This window comes from Bufo gargarizans, chromosome 9 (assembly GCF_014858855.1).
Source record: "Bufo gargarizans isolate SCDJY-AF-19 chromosome 9, ASM1485885v1, whole genome shotgun sequence".
NCBI lineage: Eukaryota > Metazoa > Chordata > Amphibia > Anura > Bufonidae > Bufo > Bufo gargarizans.
In genome coordinates this window covers 11,481,281-11,496,819 of record NC_058088.1, presented here as the reverse complement: position 1 = coordinate 11,496,819, position 15,539 = coordinate 11,481,281, and the positions used below count along the sequence as shown (strand labels likewise).

General features: G+C 46.8%; 1 protein-coding gene across 3 annotated transcripts in view; it reads left to right on the top strand.

Annotated features, from left to right (window-relative positions):
• MSH5 (mutS homolog 5) overlaps positions 1–15,539 on the top strand; it is an 80,264-nt gene that overhangs the window by 45,575 nt on the left and 19,150 nt on the right. For 2 of the 3 annotated variants that reach the window (XM_044306398.1, XM_044306400.1), the window contains 5 exons: positions 263–308; positions 2,755–2,893; positions 5,218–5,328; positions 5,430–5,558; positions 6,008–6,080. In XM_044306398.1, coding sequence (XP_044162333.1) covers positions 263–308; positions 2,755–2,893; positions 5,218–5,328; positions 5,430–5,558; positions 6,008–6,080 — 498 coding nt within the window. The remainder of the gene's footprint in view (positions 1–262; positions 309–2,754; positions 2,894–5,217; positions 5,329–5,429; positions 5,559–6,007; positions 6,081–15,539) is intronic. The other variant, XM_044306399.1, reaches the window with a different exon arrangement.

The following is a 15,539-nucleotide window of genomic DNA, read 5'->3' as shown; positions in this document are numbered from 1 at the left end:
GAGAAAGAAATGGGCGCTGGCTCGATCATGAGTTGGTGTAAAAGGGCCCTAGGACTGCAGGATCAGACTACACAAAGTTTGTTTGTTGTCTGTTACCATGGAGACCCATATTGTGCAGAGAAGTAGAAACTTTTTAATCAACCCCTATTGCAAAGTTTCACAATTTTTTGCAAAGGTGCACAAAGCATTTAAAATAAGGCTGCTGTATAGAAGGAATATGGTGGTGAGAGAAGCAGGTTTTTTGACTGTTGTCATATTTTAGGTCTTCTTAACCGATGCCAGTGCAGGTGGGGCGAGAATACGATGAGGTAAGTTGCAACAATTCTGTCTACTATGACGGCATTGGACGAGGCTTATTTAGCAAAATCCATCATTTTTACATGTACCTTGAGAGCTTTGGAATGTTTTGGGGGTGGAAGGAATCGTAATATGTGCAAAATGTATTAAAAGGACTATCTAAAACTGGTAACAAATCTCTAGGGGGGTGGACATGGTCTAAAAGTAAAAAAACTAACAACAAAAAAACACAAACAAAATCCATTCACTTCTTCAGATCGTTCTGGGTACGGCTCCTGTAGTGCCCTGGAGCAGGGGGTATTTTGATGTTTGGACATTTCCCCTATGCAAACTTATAAACTTCTTACTTTATTTCACTTAAAAAGGTTAACTTGCACTGTTTCATACTGTGTAACTGCATTTTATATGTTGTGATATATATCCTGTTCATATTCACTGTATTTTCAAGGCTCTGTGGAAAGGGTTAATGAATACTGAGAGACTGTTAGGACTTTGAATAGGAAGCTGGTAATTGTCCACAGCTGCCATAGAGTTTAATGAAGAGCGTGTTTTTTGGGGGGAAAAGCCAGATGTTGTTTACCACCAAACCGAGACAGACTGACCTTGTGACTGTCTGGTTTAGCTTTGTTATGTCTGGAAATTTGTTTTTGCCTGCAAAAACTGCTGTGTCATTGCTATTGAGTATCATTAAAGGGGTTGTCCAGGATCAAACTTATTTTTTTTTAAAACAGCTTACTGACCGTTACTAGCCGAGTCTATGTCCCCCAGATGTTTTTAGGTAGCTTTTATATTGCAGCATGGCTCCTACAGTCCCCAACAGATTGTTTACATATCTGTTTATATGTGCGATCACTTCCTGCCACACTGCACTGTGGGTCCCAGCGCAGTGCGGCATCTCCCGGTTTCTACATTCTAACATCGTCCCTGCACCCACCCCCCTCATACATATTCATGCCTCATGCACATTACATGGGAGGAGTTTTCTATGCTAACTAGCATAGTGATGTGCCTCCATTCATTATAAAGCTCCATGCCCAGTGACGTCACCGGACCAGAGGGGCAGGACTTAGCGCGAAGTCGGACGGCCTAGTTACCGCCACTCCATCCACGCTGCATAATTACTTGGGCTGCCAGTGACGTCACCGGGCTCTCTGAGCAGCGGAAGAGGAGGCTTTGCTCGCCTGCTGAAGAGAGAGAGGGACAGCTAGCTCAGGCCTTTCTTCAGCATCAAACCCTTCTTCTGCCAGGGAGCAGACTGGAGAAGCCCTATGCCTCGCCTGTATTGTTTTGCACCTGAATTCCTCCAGTAAAGAAGCACATTGGTTTATTGCAAACCCTGAATCCCTGGACTTATTTACCATTGGGGTGCAACACGCCTCACCATCCCTTCCGGAGAGCAGCAACACGTGGTGACACTTCAACGGTGTTCGGGGGAGCCAGTGTAGGGTTGGGGCCACCCCAAACCCGGTCATTGCACACCAAGCTCTCATCTCCATCACTTTCGATCTCTGCCGGACCTGAAGTGTTTCATGCCTTCTAAATGCATGCCACTGCTGCCAAATCAATGTCCTCAGTGGTGACACATCAGTAATGGCATGTGACCGCTGAGCTTCAGTAGTCACATGCCAATCTTGCACAGGTCACCGCTGAGACCCTTATTGGCCAGCAATGGTGACATGCATGTACATGGCACTTCACATTTCTGGTCTGACAGGGAACAGAATCAGCAAAGATGAGAGTTCAGCATGATCTGATGTGTTTTTTTTTTTTACTTTTACACCATGCCTCTCCTCAGACATCCCCTTTACCCTGGGTTCACACCTGAGCGTTTTACAGCGCGTTCAAACGCGCTGTAAAACGCTTAAGACATGAAAACCAATGCTTCCCTATGGGAAGGGTTCACACCTGGGCGTTTTACAGCGCGTACGAACGCGCTGTAAAACGCCCGACGCTCAAACAAGTACTTGAGCTTCTTTGGGGCGTTTTGACGCGCGTTTGTGGCCATAGGACACTGCAGTCAATGACACAAACGCGCGTCAAACGCGCGTTTACTATTACAAAAAACGCGCATAAAAACGCGCGACAAAAACGCGCGTAAAACGCGCGTTTGAGGAACGCTCAGGTGTGAACCCAGGGTTAAAGATGAGCATCATTTTATGGTGAAAATACTGGCATACATGTACTCCAGCCATGAGGTGATAATATGGAAGAGAAATGCGCCTACACCAAATATATTGTGCAATTAATTTTATTTGCTAACAAGCAAACTCCTGCATTCTACAATGTAACGCCTCATGCAGACGTCTGTGGAACACGGTCCGTGAGATACCGGACTGGCATTGCAGGAGCGCACGGCAGGTGCGCTCCTGCAATGCCAGTCCGGTATCTCACGGACCATGTTCCAGGAACGTCTAGCTGATACATTTCCCCAACCTGTTATCCATTGCTTCTTTTTAGATTGTGGTTGATGAGGCCTACACGGAACCAGGAGGAGTTGACATCTCGCCTTGATGTGATTGAATTTTTCATGGCTCCGCAAAACCAGGAAACTACCAGCAACATTCAGAGCTGCCTCAAGTACATTAAAAATATCCCTGTGAGTCTAAGCTGCAATTTTGCTAAACCATAAAGGTCTATTTTTTGGTATTAGGCTGGAGATACTGTCTTCCCCATAAACAAAGCATATACAATATGCTTACCTATTAAGGGCGATAAGCTGCTGCCTGGCACCACTGCTGACGTTTATCTCCTGGGGAACAAAGGTACGTTCAGATACAATACGCCTGATCCTTTTTTTTCCCTTTTTTTCCCCCTAGAGGCTGTTATCATTAGACTGTTAGTTAATTTTGGCTAATATTAAAGGGGTTTTCCCACAAATACAAACATCCGCTATCCACTGATTGGTGGTGTTCCGATCACCGCAGATCTTGAGACCTGGGGTCGAGCATGAGCACTGCCTCTCACTGCATGCACTCTCTATAGGACTACCGGAGACAACCAAGTACAGTGCTCAGCTATTTCTAGCAGTCCCATGGAGATTGTGCCTCCATATGGAATGGAAAGAAAGGGATGAAAATGAGCTCTTAACAAGCTCTGCCTCTGATGCCACCAGGTGTAAGGCAGCTATCCTATAAGTCAATGTTTAACCCTTTAAATAGGTCTTGAGACATGACTCGGATATTAAATAAGCCAGTACCTCACCTGCAGACAGCTGTTTCGGGGTGATTGCCCCTCATCAGTGCAGAGCAGAGATTGTACCGCCCAAATCAGAGAGCCAGTACTCTCTGCTCTGCACTGATGAGGGGCAATCACACCGAAACAGCTGTCTGCAGATGGGGTGCTGGCTTATTTAATATACAAGTCATGTCTCAAGGCCTAACATTGACTTATAGCAGGCATGCTCAACCTGCGGCCCTCCAGTTGTTGCAAAACTACAACTCACAGCATGCCCGAACAGCCTACAGCTAGCAGCCTACAGCAGGGCATTGTGGGAGTTGTAGTTTTACAACAGCTGGAGGGCCGCAGGTTGAGCATGCCTGCTATAAGTCAATGTTAGGCCTTGAGACATGACTCGTATATTAAATAAGCCAGCACCTCATCTGCAGACAGCTGTTTCGGGGTGATTGCCCCTCATCAGTGCAGAGTAGAGATTGTACCCCCCAAATCAGAGTGCCAGTACTCTCTGCTCTGCACTGATGAGAGGCAATCACCCCAAAACAGCTGTCTGCAGATGAGGTGCTGGCTTATTTAATATACGAGTCATGTCTCAAGGCCTACCATTGACTTATAGCAGGCATGCTCAAGCTGCGGCCCTCCAGCTGTTGTAAGACTACAACTCCCAGCATGCCTGAACAACCTACAGCAGGGCATTGTGGGAGTTGTAGTTTTACAACAGCTGGAGGGCCGCAGGTTGAGCATGCCTGACTTATAGGATAGCTGCCGTACATCTGGTGGCATTAGAGGTGGAGCTTGTTAAGATATCATTTGCATCCCTTTCTTCCCAGAATTCCAGACGAGCATGTATGGCCTATAAGTCTCCTCACGCCGATCAAGGTGCTCTCTCCCCAAGGAGAGATTGTACCCCCCCAAATCCATATGGAATGTATATGGAGGTACTGTACAACTTGGAGATCATGTGAAGTTGCATTATGGCTGTGCACACAAGCCCTCATTATTGCTGAGCATATATGCTGTAATGAATAATCAAAACATCCCCAGTGAAGATACACCGATCCGCCAAAACATCAAAGAGTAACTAAACTTTTGTATACATTTTTGTTCACATGTCCCTAATGCCCTAATAACACTTTTTGTAATATACTTTATTAATGGTTTTTGTATTTTTAATACACTTTTGCCTCCCTAAAGCGCACGTTTCGGTGAGTTCTGAAAAGCTTTACATACCCATCTACATTTGAATACAAAATTGCGCAACATTTGTAAGCCTCATCCCTGTAATACCAGGTACATGTATGACTACAATGGTGACTAATACGTTCACCTAAGGGCTCATGCACACAAACGTATTTTCTTTCCATGTCATTTCCATTTTTATTTTATTTTTTTGCGGACCATATGCGGAACCTCTCATGTCAATGGGTCCACAAAAAAAACAGAAGATACTCCGTGTGCATTCCGTTTCCGTATGTCCTATTTTTGTCCACATTACGGACAAGGATAGGACTGTTCTATTAAGGGTCTTCCGTTCCGCAATATACGGAATGTAAACGGACTGCATCCTTAATTTTTTTTGCTGATACGTGTTTTGTGGACCGCAAAATACATACAGTGGTGTGCATGAGCCCCGATTGTGAGCCAAAACCAGTAGTGAAGTCGACTCAGAGATCCGGTATAATGATTTGATTTGCACCGGTTTTGTCTCCCAATAACTGATCGAAATAACCGACCAAATAACTGAAGTGTGAACTGAGCCTAAGCCGTCTGTTTGTCACATTTTCTCCTAATCAGCTGATACTAAAGCGGATGACCCTCTCTAACACCAAAGTTTCGGACTGGCAGCTCCTGTACAAGGTACATTTGTCTCCACGGCTTGGGATTTATGTGTCCCCTTTTTATGATTAGCCAGATAGTAAATGCTCTTCATTTCTCTCAATCCGCCATATTGTTTGCAGAGTGTCTACAGTGCTGTTTGCATAGGAGAAATATGCCGCTCGTTGCCTCAGACTGTGACCCTGTTCAGTCGCATCTCTTCTGCGTTCAGCGGTGACCTGCACTACATTGCCAGCATCATTAGTAAAGTGGTTTGTATCCCGACACTTTCTTATCTATCTACACATAAACCCTTGCTAAACCTTTTTTTTACCTACAGTCAATTAGAAATAATCCAAGTCCCATATTACAGCGATCTTGCCCATTCAGATCCATATATCCTTGCCTACAGATATAGGGCTTCCTGCAGCCACCACTAGAGGGAGCTTACTGCACACTCTCATACATTGACCTCAAGAATAAAGCTGTTTGCAGAGACCTCCCTCTAGTGGTGGCTGTAGGTAGTCAAAATGTTATCAGTTTAAATCTGTGTCTAAGAAATCAAAAAAATACTACTATAAAGATATATATGGAGGTTAATCAGCACAGGATCTTGGAATCCCTTTTCCCATGTCTCCTCTATATGAACTTTAATTTTTTTTCTCGTCCGTCTTATACTGTGTCATTAGACTCAATTTTTCGTTTGCATTTGTTTCCCCAGGTGGATTTTGAAGAAAGCCTAAGGGAAAAGCGGTTTTGCATTAAACCACAAATAGATCCAACTGTAGATGACAGTAAGTGACGTTTAGTCACGCGCAGACCTTCTAGAAGCATTTTTGAGCAAATGTTATTGATTTTACTTTGTTCTGAAAGTTTAATTTTTAGGTCCAGGGTTTTCTGATACAGTCCACTACATAGACACAGTTGTGGAATTTATTAAAAGGGTTGTCTGAGATTTTGGTATTGATGGCGTATCTTCAAGAGAGGTCATCAATATCTGATTGGTGGGGTCCGGCTCCCAACACCCCTGCTGATTAGCTGTTTGAAGAGACCACAGTGCTCTTCAAATAGCCGCGGCCTCTTTCTAGGCCAGTGATGTCTCGTACATCGGTCGCATGGCCTACGTGCAGCTCAGTCCTGTTCAAGTTGATGATTGATGAGGGTAGGGCCGGCTTTAGGGGGGGGGGACAAACAGGGCAATTTCCCAGGGCCACTTTCGAAAAGGGGCTCCCTGCTATTTAAAAGTTAAATAGGCTGATGGTGGGAGTCTTTTTTCCTCCACATGCTCCCTGTGACTGGCACTCTAACATGCTGCAGCAGCGCTACTGACCACCCTGCACAGTCTCCCCGTCTCACCAGACCTCAGTCACTGCACAGAACTAGAATCCTGCTGCCACACACATCGGACGTTCTGTCCATATATTGCCTGCACTTGCTTCAGTCTGAAAGGCCCAAACATCAGACTGGGATGAGTGGGCCTTCTGCTGGCTCTGACCTCAGCTGCTGGACCGCAGGAGATCCCAGGACCCTGTCTTATGAAAGCACCTGGTAAGTCCATCCAAGCATGCAGCAGTGTCTGTGGAGGAGGGTGCAGGGCTGCTGGTGGTCACTCTCATTGTAACAGCCCTTCACTGCCCTCAAGTATTGATGGTCACTGATCTGTGTGTCCCCTCTTTGAGTGCCCTGTGTTCCCTCTGTGAGCGCCCTGTGTCCCCTCTGTGAGCGCCCTGTGCCCCCTCTGTGAGCGCCCTATGCCCCCTCTGTGAGCGCCCTGTGCCCCCTCTGTGAGCGCCCTGTGTCCCCTCTGTGAGCGCCCTGTGCCCCCTCTGTGAGCGCCCTGTGCCCCCTCTGTGAGCGCCCTGTGTCCCCTCTGTGAGCGCCCTGTGTCCCCTCTGTGAGCGCCCTGTGCCCCCTCTGTGAGCTCCCTGTGCCCCCTCTGTGAGCGCCCTGTGCCCCCTCTGTTAGCTCCCTGTGCCCCCTCTGTTAGCTCCCTGTGCCCCCTCTGTGAGCACCCTCATGTGCGCTCCTTGCGACCCACGTGTGCGCTCCTTGCGACCCCTGTGTGCGCTCCGTGTGACCTCTGTGCTCCCTTTGCCCCCTCTGATCCTGGTGTGTGCCCCCTCTGTGAGCTGTGTGTGTGCTCCTTGTTTCCGGAGTGTGCTACCTGTGACTCCAGTGTGGTCTGCAGCACTTTTAGGACACCACCAAGGAGCGTGCGTGTGACGTGGCCATTCTGCATTCAATTACTGCATGGCTGTCTGGGCCATAGAGGGCTCTAGTTAAACTATTGAAGACGGCATTGTTTAGGTGGTCTGCATTGTTAATGAGGGGGGGGGGGGGGAAGCAATGGAGTATAGATCTGAGGTCCAAATTAGCAGTGTTTTTTTTTCCAGTAATTGGGGGGAGCAGACCAGGGCTGCTAATAAAGAAATCTGTAAAGCAATGTCACATATTATAACAGTGTCCTCCACAGATCCCCCATAACAGTGTCCTCCACAGATCCCCCACAACAGTGTCATCCACAGATCCCCCATAACAGTGTCATCCACAGATCCCCCATAATGGTGTCATCCACAAATCCCCCGTAACGGTGTCATCCACAGATCCCCCATAACAGTGCCATCCACAGATCCCCATAACAGTTTCATCCACAGATCCCCATAACAGTTTCATCCACAGATCCCCCATAACAGTGTCATCCACAGATCCTCCATAACAGTGTCATCCACAGATCCCCCATAACAGTGTGCATTCACAGATCCCCCATAACAGTGTGCATCCACAGATCCCCCATAACAGTGTGCATTCACAGATCCCCCATAACAGTGTGCATTCACAGCATTATCTCCATTCACTGCTATGGAATTGCCAGTGATCAGCTATTTTCAGAACAATATTCGCATATTATGGATGACGATGCATGCACATTGTGCTCTCCCTTCACTTCAGGGGCCCGGATAAGACAACTCCTTTTTTTCTGCTTATAAACTGCACCATGAAAAAAATGAAGTGCCCTGGCCATTCTTCATGTGGGTTCCATGTCCAGAATTCCCTTTGAAAATCGGCATTAATGAAAATTCACAGCAAAACTGCATCAAAAAGTGTGTTATAAAATGCATCAGACAAAAACACATCCAAAAAACCTGATGTGATTCTGCATTAGGTTTTTTAAGCAGAGAAAATACTCTGTGTGAACATACCCAAAGAGGCTGCAGGAGCAGCAGCTTACAGTGGAAAGGCTAAAGAGAGAGAAGGTGGCAGTCTACAAAGCTGCTGTCCGTGCCTACAAAGTTCTGTCAGACTTCTGGTCCAATATTTCATGATTTGGGGCCCCACTTTCAATTTTGCCTAGGGCCACACTTTGTCTAAAGGCTCATGCACACAACAGTATGGCTTTTTCAGTGTTTTGCGGTCCGTTTTTAACGGATCCGTTGTTCAGTTTTTTGTTTCCGTTTCCTTTCTGTTTTTCCGTTCCGTTTTTTCCGTATGCCATATACAGTATACAGTAATTACATAGATTTAAATTGGGCTGGGCATAACATTTTCAATAGATGGTTCAGCAAAAACGGAACAGATACGGAAGACATACGGATGCATTTCCGTATGTGTTCCATTTTTTTGCGGACCCATTGACTTGAATAGAGCCAAGCACCGTGATTTGCGGACTAGAATAGGACATGTTCTATCTTTTCACGGTACGGAAATACTGAAACGGAATACACACGGAGACACTTCAGTTTTTTTTGCTGAACCATTGAAATGAATGGTTCAGTATATGTACCGCATACTGAACTAAAAAAACGGCCAGTATACTGAACGCAAAATACTGTCGTGTGCATGAGCCCTAAAACCGGCCCTGGATGAGGGTGCCAGGTGTTGAGGTGCCGCTGATCTGATATTGATGACCTACATTATTAGAACCTGAAAAATCTCTTTAATGCTTGTTGTACGACGGTTTTCTGGTGTAGAAAGGTTGGACATCTTGCTTCAGTCTTAATAAATTCCCCCCACCGAGCGTAATAATATAATTTTGGCTGCCTGTGGTCATTGAATTGTGTTTATCTTATCAGTAGGCACACCAGACTGATATACAGTATATACATCTCCATAGAGTGAGGCCACCTGCAACTGTACTGAAAAAAACAATGAGCAACCATTTCCTGTAACTAACCCCACTCGAGCTGAAGAGAAACCACTATTTTTCCAGAATGTGCTGTAATGATGTGAATCAGTGGTCTTCAAGCTGTTGCAAAATTACAACTCCCAGCATACCCTGACAGCTGCATCCTTGTCAAGGCATACTGGGGGTTATAGTTTCACAGCAACAGGAGAACTTGAGAACAGGATCCCATCTCGCCGACGCCCCCCCCCCAAGAGGTGGATGCACATGCATGACTCTCTCCATTCATTTTTATGGTAGATAAAAAAATAACAGAGCACGATTACTCGGTTATATTCAGACTGCCGAGACTTATACTCTTGCCCCCCAACACCTTGGCCGTCTTGCAGCCTATAATAAATAACAACACTTGGCAACCAACTTTTTGGTCGAGGGTCGGTCACAGGTTCATTAGTTATTTTTCTCAAACCATCCAACTCTTATAATACCAAACAAATTGCCTCAGAGTATAAGAAGCAGTATGCTCCACAGAATTCATCCATGGGCAAGTCCGTCTTCTTCTGCCTTTTAAATGACTCAACGGACCTCCGCTGTGACTTCTGAACTGGAATAGATCTGAAAACGGAACACCAGCAGTGAGAAGAACAATAACAGAAAAACAACGAAACAAGGGGTGGGTAGACGGGAAGCTTTCACTAAGGTGCCGGAGAAAGAGGCTGTCCTCTGGCCCTTCCTCTTCTTTTCTACATATGGCCACTACCACCCCTTTTAGCCAACCGGGGGAGGGGCTAAGCAGTATGCCCCACAGAATTCATTCGTGGGCAAGTCCGCCTTCTTCTCCCTCTTAAATGACTCAACCGACCTCAACGGAGGAGCCCGTGTACCCCTACACAGCGCTCCGACCCCCACCCATTAAGAACAATGCTTGCTCCACGCTATCTTCCAAGCCAGAGAGAAAGATGTTGAGACTTACAGTACAGACCAAAAGTTTGGACACACCTTCTCATTCAAAGAGTTTTCTTTATTTTCATGACTATGAAGGCATCAAAACTATGAATTAACACATGTGGAATTATATACATAACAAACAAGTGTGAAACAACTGAGAATATGTCATATTCTAGGTTCTTCAAAGTAGCCACCTTTTGTTTGATTACTGCTTTCGACACTCTTGGCATTCTCTTGATGAGCTTCAAGAGGAAGTCCCCTGAAATGGTCTTACAACAGTCTTGAAGGAGTTTCCAGATATGCTTAGCACTTGTCGGCCCTTTTGCCTTCACTCTGCGGTCCAGCTCACCCCAAACCATCTCGATTGGGCTCAGGTCCGGTGACTATGGAGGCCAGGTCATCTGGCGCAGCACCCCATCACGCTCCTTCATGGTCAAATAGCCCTTACTTTCAAAGTTTTCCCAATTTTTCGGCTGACTGACTGGCCTTCATTTCTTAAAGTAATGATTGCCACTCGTTTTTCTTTACTTAGCTGCTTTTTTCTTGCCATAATACAAATTCTAACAGTCTATTCAGTAGGACTATCAGCTGTGTATCCACCTGACTTCTCCTCAACGCCACTGATGGTCCCAACCCCATCTATAAGGCAAGAAATCCCACTTATTAAACCTGACAGGTCACACCTGTGAAGTGAAAACCATTTCAGGGGACTACCTCTTGAAGCTCATCAAGAGAATGTCAAGAGTGTGGAAAGCAGTAATCAAAGCAAAAGGTGGCTACTTTGAAGAACCTAGAATATGACATATTTTCAGTTGCTTCACACTTTTTTTTTATGTATATAATTCCACATGTGTTAATTCATAGTTTTGATGCCTTCAGTGTGAATCTACAATTTTCATAGTCATGAAAATAAAGAAAACTCTTTGAATGAGAAGGTGTGTCCAAACTTTTGGTCTGTACTGTATATCGTTGAGATGTACACCATCGGGCCTCATGAGGCACATATTATCGCCCTCCAACTGTCGGTGGCGCACCACAATTCCCGCCCTGGAACGTACAAAGTGAGCGATACGGGCATTGACCGTCCTCCTGGCATCCCTGATCCCTGCCAAGTTACTCTAGGGATGATCTCTGACCAGACAATTACGACTTCGTGGAAAAAGGAAGGGAGTCGTTCCAGGTCCATCCCAATGAATGTAATGAGCTTGGCCAATTTTAGCAGGCAGAGGTCATTGCCCCCGGCATGTGTGACTAAGACGACCGGAGAATGAACTGCTCTACTTATCTCGACCGCTTCAGGCAAGACTTGAAACCAACGTAGACCCCGAGTGCTACGCCAAGAGACCTGGACGTTCTGGAAGCTGAGCTTGCGACCACCAGCTCCTAAGAGCTGCAAAAACTGCTATGCAAAAAGCCGCATGAAAACGCACAACTTCCGCCAACGAGGGACAAACAGAAGGTAAAATGTTGCATAAACGGGTCAATAACGAATAAGATACTGGGTGTCTATGCTTGCAACATACATACTCCTTGCACCAGCCCTTAAGGGCTTGGCGAATGATGAAATGTTTGGTGACATCGGGGCCAACCGTGCAATTTAAAATAAAAAACTAATGCCCGAAAGCCTACGCTGCACCACAGTAGCATAGACCCCTTGGTCCCTCAGCCATAATAAATACGAAATCGTCACCTCCAACCAGGCAGTCAGGGGCTTCCCTGCTGGTACATCTCCAACACGTGCCCCTCATTCCGCCCACTCCTTACTATGTCCAGTCCAATTTGCAGGTGCAACCGATGCTCTCACTAGCGACATCATGCAGTGATCGGCAAGTTCCAAAGCTGTCGCGGGCATGGAAGGCCTTCCTGGTCCGCCTCCGGCAAGAAGTTCTGGAATTCCTGCCAACGAAAACGGGAAAGAGCATCAGCAGTGTTATTGTGTACGCCAGGTACATGGTGAGCGTAAAACCAGACGTTGAGCTCCAGACATCAAAGCACGAGATGCCGGAGCAGTGCCAAAACAGGAGGCGATGAAGATGTCAACTTATTAATACAGTAAACCACCGCCATGTTGTCCGTCCAGAAACACACCCGTTTGTTCCTAAGTTCATGGCCCCATAAATTAGTGACAACGATAATAGGGAAAAGCTCCAAGGAGTGTAATATTGGAACAGAACCCTGCCGAGCGCCATTCCTCTGGCCAAGGGGCGGCACACCATCAGGACCGAATATTGATTCCGCTGCATCGGTAAAAAAGCACAGGTCTACAGAGGACTCTTCCGTGCTTTGATAACATGTATGGCCATTGTAACAACGCAAAAGTTCCCTCCAGACAAGCAAATCACGCTTAAGACGTTTGGTCAGACGTATGTGGTGCTCAGGTTTTTTAATGCCGCAGGCGGATAAAGAAAGACGACGATAAAAAAAACTCAGCACATAGGCATTATTCGACATGCAAACACTAAAAGGCCCAGCAAACCCTGCATTTGACGGAACGTAACAGACTTGGCTGAGCAAAACCCCTCGATGAAACTTAATAACTTCGCTAACTTATCCTGAGGGAGACGGGGAAACCATCAGGGGGGTATCTATTTCGATGCCTAAGAATGTGATATTAGTAGTAGGGCATAACATCTTATTCTCGGATAGGGGAACGCCAAAACGGGCCATGAAAAAACCAAAGGTATCCAGCAGAAATTGCCATTGGGGAGACAAACAGGAAATCATCCAAATAATGGATGATAGAATGAGAACCCGTTTCATAACAGATAACCCATTCTAGGAAGGTACTAAACAATTAGAAAAATTTGCAGGAGATGAAACAGCCTATCAGTGGGCAAGTGTCATAGAAATACAAGTCGTCCACCATACATCCCAGAAGATGGTAGCTATCCGGGTGCAGCGGAAGCAGACGAAAAGCTGCTTCAATGTCTGACTTAGGCAGCAAGGCTCCTTGTCCCGCCGCTCTGACCAGAACCACCGCCCTATCAAAAGGCACATAAGAAACCGAGGCGTCATCCTTGGAGATGCCATTGTTAACAGACGTGCCCCTAGGAAAGGAAAAGTGGTGGATACGTCAGAATTTTCCCGTTTACCATTTGGGGATGAGGCCTAATGGCTAAACTCGGATATTCGAAAAAGGGGGGGGGGGGGGGAATGGGCCAACCATTCTGCCTAATAAAACTTCTTTATAAATGTTTTTTTTTTGCAACAAGTCGGTGTTGCCTCTAGCAGACTTTAAATTGCTAGCAAAAGTAAGGGAATGTAAAAAATAGAATGGTATAAAAAAAACAAAAGAAAACCCACATCGCATTTGGTCCGTGGCTTCTTTGTTGGGGTACAGATCTAACCACTTGGACATCATGGCCACGCTCACCGGAGTCTTTCCCACTAGTGGGAGCTGGGGGCTTGGACCCGGGGCGGTTGCCTGAGCAATGGACAGCGGCGTGGGATCCGCCGCAGACAGAACACTCATGCTTGTATCTACACAGGGCAAAAAATTTGCAATGTTCCTCGTTGTACAGCCAGCATGCTCCAGGTCTGCGTACGGCTACTGGCACCTGTACGTTAGAGGAGCCAGCGGCCATGGAAGGAAAAAGATGCGCTTTTTGCGCCATCATAAGGCGGAGCCATAAATCAGTCGCCTTAACTCCCCAGCCTATCCCTGGATGTAGTGCTAAGCGCCGACGGAACTCTTCTTCATACCGCCACCATGCAGAGCCTCTGTGAGACTTGTATGCGCTACAGATATATATCCATAATATATCCCAGGACGGAAAATGCTTGCAACCAATTACCTATAGTATGGGCAACTTTTGGTCTGCGATCAATGAATCTATCGGAATTTGCTCCACGTTCTTTATCCACGGTGTTGATCGACTGATATTAAAGACCAAATATCTATATACTGGTTCGCCCATATTTTATTTCTTGTCTCCTCATCTAAATGAGCACCTAAGGGGCTGAGGCCACAAAACAGGGATTCCTTATGGTCACTAGCTCTAAGCAGCGTAACAGGTTTAGGGGCAGGGGCGGAGGGTGCAGCCAATGCGGAACTAGGGTCTAACTGCACTAACAATGCCTTAAGGGCAGGCACCAGGCTTTTCGCTACTGAGGAAGCGCCCCACGCCCCCGTGAAATTAAACTCGCCAGTGGAAGACGTTGCAGGAGGGTCCCTTGCCATGACTGGAGGATCCGTTTCTGGAACCGCGCTGGCTTGTTGTGTAAATATGACCTGCCAGAAATTGATCTGCAGGAGCTCAACTCCGATGAAGAAGGCGACCACCACCTGAAAGACCTTCGCCTGGAGGATCTGGACGCATGGCGGGTACAGCGATGCCGGTGAGATGCCGACCTGCGCCTATTTCAGGCGGTCAGAGATGTCAGCGGGAGAACGCGAACGAGTGTGTGTTCTAAGGTAGTGAGGGGGCTGGTTTTGTGCCCTGTCAGTGACTTGCACTGCAAGCTGCCCTGTAATAGATGGCAGGGGGGTTTCAACAATAGGCTGAGAAGCCATAGGGGCATCCTGAGGGGGGCGGGGTGATTAAATGTATTGGTGGCCGTGGGGGCTCATTTGGCGGCCCCTGAAGGGGGCAGAAACATGGGGAAAAGCCTTTTCTGCAGAGGAGGAAACTCTGGGGGCGATTTCCCATATCTGAAATGAAAGGGGGGACAGCTAATGGTCCGGCCAGGAGACTACCATGAACCTAAGAGCGCGCACGCCTGTTGCAGGGACGAGGGGCGAATATGTCCGGAAGCGCTGAGGCTTGGCATGCCGGTGCACTGTGTTCTGCGCTCCCGTCTCCTGCATCGCATGGAGGAGCGTACAGGTAGCGGGGGGAGAGAGGGACTGAGGCGAGCGGGTGGCCGGATGTTCCTTGAAGGCAGCCTGCCACCCGCATCCATCACCATCTTAAAAGATCATGTGATGGATCATGTGATGACCGGAGTGACGTCACCACAGGTCCTGTTCAGCAAAGGAGACAGATGAGAAGCCGGCTGCGCGATCAACTGGACTAAGGTGAGTTAAAATTTTTTTTTATTTTTTTAACCCCTCCAGCGCTATTTTACTATGCATTCTGTATTCAGAATGCTATTATTTTCCCTTATAACCATGTTATAAGGGAAAATAATAATGATCGGGTCTCCATCCCGATCGTCTCCTAGCAACCGTGCGTGCAAATCGCAC